General features: G+C 47.0%; 3 protein-coding genes across 3 annotated transcripts in view; 1 reads left to right on the forward strand and 2 right to left on the reverse strand.

Annotated features, from left to right (window-relative positions):
* LOC311314257 (C-Jun-amino-terminal kinase-interacting protein 4) overlaps window positions 1–3,765 on the reverse strand; it is an 18,519-nt gene extending 14,754 nt beyond the window's left edge. Inside the window, exons 1-9 of the mRNA XM_084444594.1 lie at window positions 3,678–3,765; window positions 2,251–2,474; window positions 1,715–1,909; window positions 1,450–1,570; window positions 1,192–1,262; window positions 986–1,059; window positions 798–870; window positions 546–715; window positions 1–157 (exon numbers count right to left, since the gene is read on the reverse strand). The exon at window positions 1–157 is cut by the window's left edge and continues 115 nt beyond it. Coding sequence (XP_084300720.1) covers window positions 1–157; window positions 546–715; window positions 798–870; window positions 986–1,059; window positions 1,192–1,262; window positions 1,450–1,570; window positions 1,715–1,909; window positions 2,251–2,349 — 960 coding nt within the window. The 5' untranslated portion in view covers window positions 2,350–2,474; window positions 3,678–3,765. The remainder of the gene's footprint in view (window positions 158–545; window positions 716–797; window positions 871–985; window positions 1,060–1,191; window positions 1,263–1,449; window positions 1,571–1,714; window positions 1,910–2,250; window positions 2,475–3,677) is intronic.
* Window positions 3,766–4,565: 800 nt separating this feature from the next.
* LOC311314258 (transmembrane protein 100) lies at window positions 4,566–5,292 on the reverse strand (the record flags this gene model as incomplete). Its single annotated transcript, XM_084444595.1, has 2 exons — window positions 4,566–4,571; window positions 4,975–5,292. 2 exons carry the CDS (start codon window positions 5,290–5,292, stop codon window positions 4,566–4,568), a joined length of 324 nt encoding a protein of 107 aa, XP_084300721.1.
* Window positions 5,293–8,342: 3,050 nt separating this feature from the next.
* rcvrn2 (recoverin 2) overlaps window positions 8,343–10,000 on the forward strand; it is a gene marked incomplete at its 3' end in the record, with an annotated part of 5,471 nt that continues 3,813 nt past the window's right edge. The window contains exon 1 of the mRNA XM_084444596.1: window positions 8,343–8,744. Within this exon, the coding sequence (XP_084300722.1) occupies window positions 8,364–8,744 (381 nt within the window). The 5' untranslated portion in view covers window positions 8,343–8,363. The remainder of the gene's footprint in view (window positions 8,745–10,000) is intronic.

The raw sequence follows: 10,000 nt of genomic DNA on the forward strand, positions 1-10,000 counted from the left end.
CTCGTCCTCCTGCTTCTCTCCTCCCTCCTCCTCATCCTTCTCTTTTCTCTGCTCTCCCTCCTCTTCTCTCTTTCCCTCCATCTCAGTCATCTCCTCCTCTAGACTGGTCCCGGACTTGTCGGTTGGGTCTTTGTTGCTTTGGCCCTTGACTGGTGTGCTGGGGAAGATGGTGTGGTTAGATACATTCATAGGCAAGACAAGGCAAGTTTATCTGTATAGCACATTTCAACAACAAGGCAATTCAAAGTGCTCTACATGAAACATTAAAAGCGTCAAGACAAAGTGCAAGAAACACATAAAAGGTCATATAAAACTAAATGCGAAAAAGGACATTTAAAACAAAATGCAGGAAAAATAAAATACAGGAATAAAAGTTACAGTGCAGTGTATGAATGAATAGTTATTTGATTTAATAAAAAGCAGCAGCAAAAAGAAAAGTCTTCAGTCTTGATTCATACAGCCTGAATCCTCTCATTAATCTAGCTATGCTCACGTTTCTCCAGAAGATTCCGGTGGATCAGCTGAGCAGCACCAGCAGAGCTTACCTGGAACCCAGCAGGCCGTGAAACTGAGTGAGTTCAGGGGTGGAGCTTATGAGGTCATTGATGAAGGACGAACGCCTCTCAGATCCGTCCGTGTCAATCGCCTGGTCGTCCTTGGCTGGCTCTTCCACAGGGGAGGGGTCAGAGGGCAGCTCTGTACTTGGATTGGTTGGCTAAAAGAAGAAGCAACAAGCGGTGACATATCTAGTCCAATCAAATCTGCAGAGAAGCGAATAGGCGGTCTAGTCAGCCTACCTGGCCAGTGACAGCTGACTCTGACTGGGCCTTGGGGGACGGAACCTCGGAACTCTTGGAACGCCCCCGAGTCCTGAAGACAGGACCCATTATGACATCATCAATCAGTGCCATATGTAAACAGATGTGGTGAATGTACAGTCGTCTGCATTTGGCAAAAGGAGTGGACAGAAGTGGAGACAACCCACCTTGGTGGAGAGAGGTGTCCCTCTCTCTCTGCCTCTTTCTTCTTGTCCTGTAGATCCCGATATGCAAGGAGCAACTGATCGAGAGAAAGAAGCAGAGACAGATGTTTTGTACGCACTGATGGAATGAAGCCCACTGATCCACAAATGGACTAGTTTTGAAACCCAAACAGATTCGACCAGTCTAAATACGAGTCGGGTTGTCTGACCTTGTTGTTGGTGTTCTTCAGGGAGCTCAGGTCCCTGCTAAGAGCAGCTCGCTGCTCCTCCAAGGCCACCACTGGCAAAACAACGGCAAAACAAACCCCACAACGTCGCAGCGGCACACACGGAATTAGTATAGATTCTCAACGTGACACAGGGGTGAACCTCTGACATGAGAGAGCAAGGTAGTGACGGAATAGTGAAGAAAGATGGAGGTAAAAAAGAAAGAGAGACAGTCATGGACATCCAATTACATAACTTACACTGGTCCGCCTGCTCCCTGGCTTTCCTCTCCAGCTCTCTCTCTCTGCGCTCTCTCTCCTTCTCTCTTCCCCTCATCGTCCTCCTCTCCTGTTCCATCTGGTCGTCCAGTTCTAAATACCGCTAAAAAACAAGAGAACACAACCCCCCAAACCAATTCAAACACAGTAGCCCACTAGTTGCTGCTAATATTCCTCTTTCTCTGTTCAAAAGTCAAACTGGAACCGACCCCACCTCCGTAGCCCAAACACCCGCTCCTCCTCTCACCTCCTGACTGTCTTTCCTCAGGGATTTCTCTGCCTGGTATATCTCCAGCAGCTGCTGTCTCTCTCCTCTCTCTCTATCCGCCTCGTCCTCCTTCTCCCTCAGCTGGGCTCGGGAGCTGGCCAGGCTCTCCAGCACCCACACCAGGATGGGCACCAGGGACTCCACCACGCCTGCCCCATGGGTCTCGATCACGGTCTGGAGGAGAGCGCAGACCCCACACACAGCCAATTAATCAATCAACCAATCAACCAATCAACCAATCAACCAATCAATCAACCAATCAATCAGTCAACCAATCAACCAATCAATCAAATCCTATATTTAACCAGATAGCCATCATTGAGATTAAAATCTTTTTTTCGACCCCACACACAGTACCAGAGAAGAGGTTACAAAAACAGCCAAAATAGTAGTTGCTTCATTCAAATGTTACTTTATAGATACAATCATACTTCACAGGACTGTCAGACTGTACAACTAGCTGTACTACTTGAATGTAAGTTAGTTAAAAGAGCAAAGTAGGCTTCATACAGTACCTGCAGTTCTGAGTACAGTCTTCCCGCCTCCTCGCTCACAGTGTCGGGGTCCAATTCCAGCTCCCCGGCTCCACAAACAATAGTCTCCCCACACTCCATCCTCACGCCGTCTTCGGCTCAACCTAACAGACCTCTACCTCTACAGACCTCTACAGAGAGACCGGCCTCTGGTTTATAAGCTGCGGCTCCGGATGATGATGTCAGGGGGTGTTTTGGTGTCCTTTCTGAAAAACAGAGCGTACCGGCCATGATTTGTCGTTGTTCTAATTTCTGTGGAGAAAATGGAGGGGTTCTACTGAATGTGGGCTAACCACAACAGCCAATAGTGGAATCTCTTTTTCTCTTTTAGTGCTGGGTTCAGTTAAGTTTTGTTTTCTGTTTCTGTCTTTTCACTGAGGGTATAAATGTCCGCTATGTTGAAATGAATGGACCTTAAATATACCGCTCTCATTTGACTATACACTCTACAGTATTTGATTAAGTAGGCTAGTCGTCTGTAACAGCTCATCTACACACGCAGTCAGGCAGCCAGCCAGCCAGCCAGCCAGCCAGACAGACAGACAGACAGACAGACAGACAGACAAACAGACACACACACAAATCTTCAGGGATTGCTGGGGGAATTTGTTCTCTGCATTTCTCCCATCCAAGCCGTCCTCCTCCAGGGACAGCCAGGAGCAGTGGGCAGCCATCGTTCATGGCACCCGGGGACCAAGTCCCAGTGCTCAGTCCAGGTCCTGGTCAGGGACCGGACTAAAGAGCATCTGTTCTTCTGCATGTTTTTCCTATTGGGTTCTTTGGGAGGGAACCCTTGCGAACACGGGGAGAACGTACACAAGTACAGGCATGTAGGACAGGTGTGCCTGATTGTGTGTGTGTGTGTGTGTGTTTGTCTGTCTGTCTGTCTGTCTGTCTGTCAAACACACACGCGTTGTTCAACCAGAACGATGTGCAAAATGATTATCTGGGCTTTTAGCCTTGGAAAGCAGCTCATAACCATTGACTTTTGACCCCAAAGAAAGGCCAAGCTTGTTTGGGTCCTATAGTATCAGTCGTTTTTCAGCCAATAGACTATGGGAAGCCTATGATTGCCGCCAGTAAATGCACTACTGGACCAACAGCAGTTCTCATTGGAATAAACAACTCCTCACACACACAAACACACACAGATTGATTGACAGGAACACGCAGTACAGAATATTGATAACGCAATATAACACGAAAACGATATTGTCCCTAGATTAAACCACCATTAGTGCAACCACCCGGAATAAGTTTTACACTTAGTTATAAATAAATAAAACGGAGTGACAGAAGATATGCCTACATTGAGATCCTGGTCTGGCCAAGCTAACTAGCTGTAGTTCAGACTGACAACTAGACCGATTTCGCTCTAGGCCTATATGTCTTCCACATGGGCAACTCACCGTAACGCCATAGTTCACATTAAGTTTATATTATTGCCACAAACAGATGAAATTCCAGTCGTTTACTTTAGTAGCGATATCAAAGTCCTGTTTCGACTTTTAAGAAGGGGCGTGGTTAGCTTCGATGTGGATGAGCGAACCGTTATTCTAGCCAATGAGAGATCAAGAATAGTCAATCGTCACGACCGAGGGGCGGGATATGGGCAGTTCTTGTTTTCTAAAGGAGAAAAAAAGTTTCCTGTAACTCGAATAATGACACGTGACCATTGAAAGTTGACGGTCGTCAGGTGATCTGAGCCACGCCAATCTAATACCTGTCTGAATACTTCACATACTTAACTTATGTCTCCAAGCCGACGTTCTTGGCAGTCATACACATTACAAAAGACACCACATAGTTGGCTAGAGACATTTAGACTTTTGTTTTGTAAACCTTTTGTCAACTACACTTTTGTTTTGTCATCGTTCCCATCTCGACCTTATCTGATCGATCCTGATGGACGCACAGACGTGGTCCACTGACTAGAATTGCTCCGGAAATCATGTTTGAGAAGATAGATACATACATATAATGACCTATACATAATATGTATTTATTTATAGTAACAGGCAACGTAACAGTAATAATTTGTGCTATCAATCAATTTAGCCTACCTCCTGGCCATCTCACACTGGTGGGGAACTCGCGTTTCCTTGTGGAAAATCTCAATGTTCGACAGTGGCAACCAAGTCCACAAGCTGCTACAGTTTGTCTCCAGCAGGGGGCGCACACGCATTTCCTTGGAATAGTGAAATGAGCCTGGCATGACTGAATGACATAATGAGAATGAGTTGCCTAGTTCCTATCACACATATGTCACGGTAGCCTACCATGTTTTTATCAGAGGCTTACGCCTTGTAAAAGACAAAGTAGACATTAAAAATCATGTAGCCTATAAAAACTGCTTGTACAGCGCGTCACCTTTTCCAATTGAATTCCTCCATGACTGAAGGAGACTGATAGATGGAGTCACCAAACTCAACAAGAATACATTGTAAGAGGAACCACATACATAGGCTCATTCAAACATGCCTGTGTTATCTGATATTTATAAAGATGTTGCAGAGAGAGTAGCCTTCGACAATCTATTATTTCAAAACATTTTCTTTCATCCTTTTATTATATTCACCCTCTCTCTTACACAGTCACTTTCTTTATCACTCTTTTCCCGCTCTCCCCCACGAGCACCATCCTCCCCTCTTCCCTCTCCTGCCTCCTTAAATCTCTCCTCCTCTTCATCAGAACACGGAACCCCACGATGCCGCCCACAGTTCCCAGACTGACGGCCAGAATCACCAATCCCAGCTTCAGGAAGTGTGAGGTCGAGCCGTTAGCCTGAATTGATTGGCCCCACAGTCCGAGACCCACGACACTCAGGCCAATCAAAGTCCCCCAAACGCCGAACGCCAGCATGCAGGAGCCACAGGAGAGCTCCGCCCCCCCGGTGACCACGGCCAGGCCGGTCACAGAGACCACTCCTCCTGGTAGGACCACTGTCTCTGACTTGGGGTCGTAGGTCACAGCGCTGGTGGCCCCTGGGAGAGAGGAGGGGTCGAGGGTGTCCATGGTGGTCATCTTCCTATCTGTGTATCCTTGAACACTCGATGGAGTTATTCAGTCGTCTTTTTCCGTCTGTTGGTGCCCAGTCCTGTACCTCACAGCAATCAGACAAAATGGTGCTGATGGTTGTGCTCTTATATAGACTGTATTTATTCAAGAATATTACTGAATCAACTGAATTATACCACTATATATAATGGCACTTGTCCTCTAAACTAAAATCAGGAGTTTGCCCAATCAAATGACAGAATTTCCCCTAAACCAAAAAAAAGTCTAATTCACTGATATAGACAAACAACATTAAGAGACATGAATTGACCAAAAAATTTAGGGAAAAGTGAAAATGGCCTCACCTTTTTTTAATGTGAACCCAAGTGTGCAGGGTTTAACGAGTGGCTGGAGCTTAGTTGGAAATCCGTTAGATTCATGAAAATGTGATTCCCTTCCCTCACACGCAGGTCCACATGGATTGGAGTTTGGTGTCTCAGTGAATGTTGACCCTCGCTCCGGCGGGCCGCTCTAGATATGGGAGCGGAGGAATCGCTGCCTCCTTTATCAACTGGGCCGCAGCCAAAGGCCTACAAAGATGGCGGACACAGTTGTTATGATTGTTGCGATCATTTGTTTGTTTCTGCCATTCTTTGAATTCAGTCGGAAAGTCTTGTCTGTCATTAAGCGTCATTATGACCCATTATCTAGGACCCCCTCCCTTCCTCTCCTCCCTCTCTCCCTCCCTCCTTTCCTCCCCTGAGGCCTGGACTGTGTCCCTCCAAGGCATTGTTTAGGTACAGACTCCGTTTTTGTTTAGGTAGACTCAGTTTTTTCTATATTTCTTACGTTTCACCCTCTTTCCTTCACATTATCCTCTGCATTACACTACAGAAATGGTGCTCAACACATCTAGAATATTTCATGAAATCTAAAATAGCTTAAATAATTGATAGGCTATCATTGAGAAACCCTTTTACAAACAAGGTTCCTGATTGGCTTAGCTGATAATGCAGAGCTGGCAGGTTCCGCTGGGTTTAGGGGACCACAGCCGACAGTATGTTGATGACAGAGCGGCCTGATGAGATGCCTGATGAGATGATGCAGTTTGGGGTTGTGTTAGGGGGGAGAGGGGGGGGGTCTGTCTTCTTAATAAGCTAATATGACTGTACTGTCAAACTATGTCACTGACGTTGGTGTTGATGTAAGTTTATAAGTTAGGGACGCCGCTTTGCAATATTGCTGTACGCTTCATATTTCAATGTTGGGTTTAACAACTGTCAAGAAAGAAATCATGTGAAATAATGACAAAGGTACTGGCTCATGTTGTGATTCTCTCTACATGTTGTGTGTACTCTCTGCTGTCGGTGCTCAGTGTACTAAGGCTGACCTTTAGAAACAGGCGTTCACTGTAACATGTTACATCTGAGGATGTGAAGAGGTGTCTTTTTAAAATGGTCTGGAGCATGTATGCATGCCTCGTGTGTGTGTGTGTGTGTGTGTGTGTGTGTGTGTGTGTGTGTGTGTGTGTGTGTGTGTGTGTGTGTGTGTGTATGCGTGTGTGTGTGTGTGTGTGTATGCGTGTGTGTGTGTGTGTGGGGGTATGTGTGTGTGTGCGTGTGTAGGTATGTGTGTGTGAGTGTGTGTGTATGCGTGTGTGTGTGAGGGGGTATGTGTGTGCGTGTGTGTATGTGTGTCTGTGTGAGTGCGTGTGTGTGTGTGTGTGTGTGTGTGTGTGCCGTGTGATTCACAACCCAACTCTCAAAGTGAAAACAAAGGAGGAAGCAGACCTTCCGAACAGACAGCAGCCAAACAAAGCTACGATGCAAGATAAGCCAACATGGGGGTTTTACACCACAGGAGGAAGGAGACAGGCTTGAGTTAAGACTGGCCCGTTTAGCAAAGCAGCACAGATGGCAGCGTGGCATTAGGGGCCACTGGTCAGCTAAACCTACTCAAATTCCATTATGAAAGGATAGAACCCTAGCTAGCCTAAACCTCAATCATCACTTGCTCATTCTTATAGCTTAAGAACAGGAATTAGCTGATGGTTTTGATACTCAACCAATGGGAATTTGTTTATTTGTTCAAGCAACCAACTGTCACTCATCAATACCGTATCTAAAGATAGTTAATAAAAAGGTAGTCCTCGGAGAATATAGAGTTGGAGTGAATGACACCCTGGCCATGTCTCCTAGCCTTCCATGTCTCCTAGCCTTCCATGTGTCCTATCCTTCCATGTCTCCTATCCTTCCATGTCTCCTAGCCTTCCATGTCTCCTATCCTTCCATGACTCCTATCCTTCCATGTCTCCTATCCTTCCATGTCTCCTATCCTTCCATGTCTCCTAGCCTTCCATGTCTCCTATCCTTCCATAACTCCTATCCTTCCATGTCTCCTATCCTTCCATATCTCCTAGCCTTCCATGTCTCCTATCCTTCCATGTCTCCTATCCTTCCATGTCTCCTAGCCTTCCATGTCTCCTATCCTTCCATGTCTCCTATCCTTCCATGTCTCCTAGCCCCAGGGAAGACCAGAGAGGACTAATGAAGATTAAACCCACTATTCATCTGGCTCAGAAGCTCAGCCGCCTTGTCCTGCGTTAAGTGACTTAACCCAGACTGATGTTAACTCCTCCCTCCTGTCCTACTCATCTCTCTCTCTCTCTCTCTCTCCCTCCCTCCTTCATCCATTGCAAAGTCAATCATCCCTAGCCCTCTTCATCCTCTCTGCAGCGTGCACAAGTAGGTCCTCCTCTTTGCGCTCACACTCATCTTGTTCTTCAGTCAGCTGCGGGCTTGTGGGTGGGGCTACAGTGGTTGTATGCAGTCGTCACATTATTGTCGAGGTCTACATGTGTTTGATCTATTTGACGATAACTACTTTTGGACAGGAGGCTTGGCTGGACAGTCGCTGTAAGGAGAGGACGTTCGGAGGAGACATAAAGAAAGAAGAGGTTCCTTGAGGAGATACCAGAGATCCTCAGGAGAACCAGCACCTCAGGGGACAGCGTTAAGTGGGAGAAGCGAGGGACAGAGGAGGCCAGAGACGACCCAGAGAGCGAGAGGAACTCTGAAGCCATCCTACAGGTCACCACCATGGGGAACACCAAAAGTAGCGCCATGTCCAAGGAGATCCTGGAGGATCTGAAGATGAAAACCAAGTTCACAGAGACCGAGCTGTGCCAGTGGTACGAGAACTTCCAGAAGCAATGCCCGACCGGTCGCATCTCGCCCGAGGAGTTTGAGAAGATCTACGATCGCTTCTTCCCGGACAGCGAGGCCAAATCATACGCCCACCACGTGTTCCGCTCCTTCGACACCAACGACGACGGAACGCTAGACTTCAAGGAGTACATCATCGCTCTGCATATGACCTCTACGGGGAAGACCACAAGGAAGCTGGAATGGGCCTTCTCGCTGTTTGACGTGGACAAGAACGGATACATCACAAAGTCTGAGGTGTCTGAGATCTGCCAGGTGAGAGAGAGATGACAATGTTGTTGATGAGGATGATGAAGGTTACACTGCTGCATGGGATGATGATCATGATACTATTCAAGGTTTCATATTTTTATGAAGTGGACCACAGTGGGCAGTGGGCCCTTTTTTTGGTGGGGGGGGGGGGCAACCCTTGCAAACACGGGGAGAACATGCAAACTCTACACAGAAAGGCCCAGGAGACCTTCTTGCTGTGAGGTGACAGTGCTGAGACCACCACCGTGTCACACATGAGCGACTTTTGGGGTTCATTGTCACTGTGCTCAATGACACTTCGGGAACTGGGATCAAATTGGGGACACAGACTCAGTCTCAGTCTCAGTCTCAGTCTCCCATCCAAGTACTAACCAGGTCCGACCCTGCTTAGCTTCCTAGACTGGGTGTGTTTTTTCACGATCACCCACACACACACAATCAGTGCCATGCAGGACACCACAACAGCACATACTGATCAACACACCACAATCAGCGCCACACAGGACGACACCTGCTCCTAGCCACCCATGCGGTTACTAACCAGGCCCGACCCTGCTTAGCTTCCCAGATCGGGCGTGTTCAGGGTGCTGTGACCATAATCCATGGCCAAAGACATATTACTGAACGGGTCTGCCCAGGGGCCAGGCCCAGGGGCCCAAGAGCTCACAGGGCCCTTTGCATTTCTTGTCTCATAGTCAAAAGGCTTAGTCATTCATTCAATAACAGAGACTCAAAAATCCTGCTGAAAAACTGAAGCTATAGCTCAAACATTCACTTTGAAGACGTCACAAGAAAGAAACAATCATGATACCTGTAGTTTTTAAGTGAGTGTTTATAGAACTTCAGAGGGGCTGAGTACTCCATGCAACATGGGCCCTTCAGCTCTTTTGGGGAGAAATCCAAAAAGCAAGTCCTCCCCACAGAGTTGAAGTCCCTCGAGTCAAAACCGAGCTGAATAAAGCTGCTTTTATTATGAGTTTTCTCAAATCATCTGCAAATTGGGTGCCGTCTCATTGGGCAAATTCAAAAATGTGCTAAATGAAACAGGTGGGGGGGGGTGCCTTTACATGTCTGGGCCCAGGGCCCCTTCATGTCATAATCCGTCTATGTCCATGGCATGTGTAGTCATCAATCAGGGCATAGGTGACTGCATGAGTGGAAGGTGTTTGAGTGTAATGTTGGATTGTGCTAAATCATAAGTCAAAATGGCAAACAAACCAAAGAAAACATCCCTCTTCAGTGGTGGACAGCTAATGGGA

This window comes from Borostomias antarcticus (assembly GCF_949987555.1).
Source record: "Borostomias antarcticus genome assembly, chromosome: 10".
NCBI lineage: Eukaryota > Metazoa > Chordata > Actinopteri > Stomiiformes > Stomiidae > Borostomias > Borostomias antarcticus.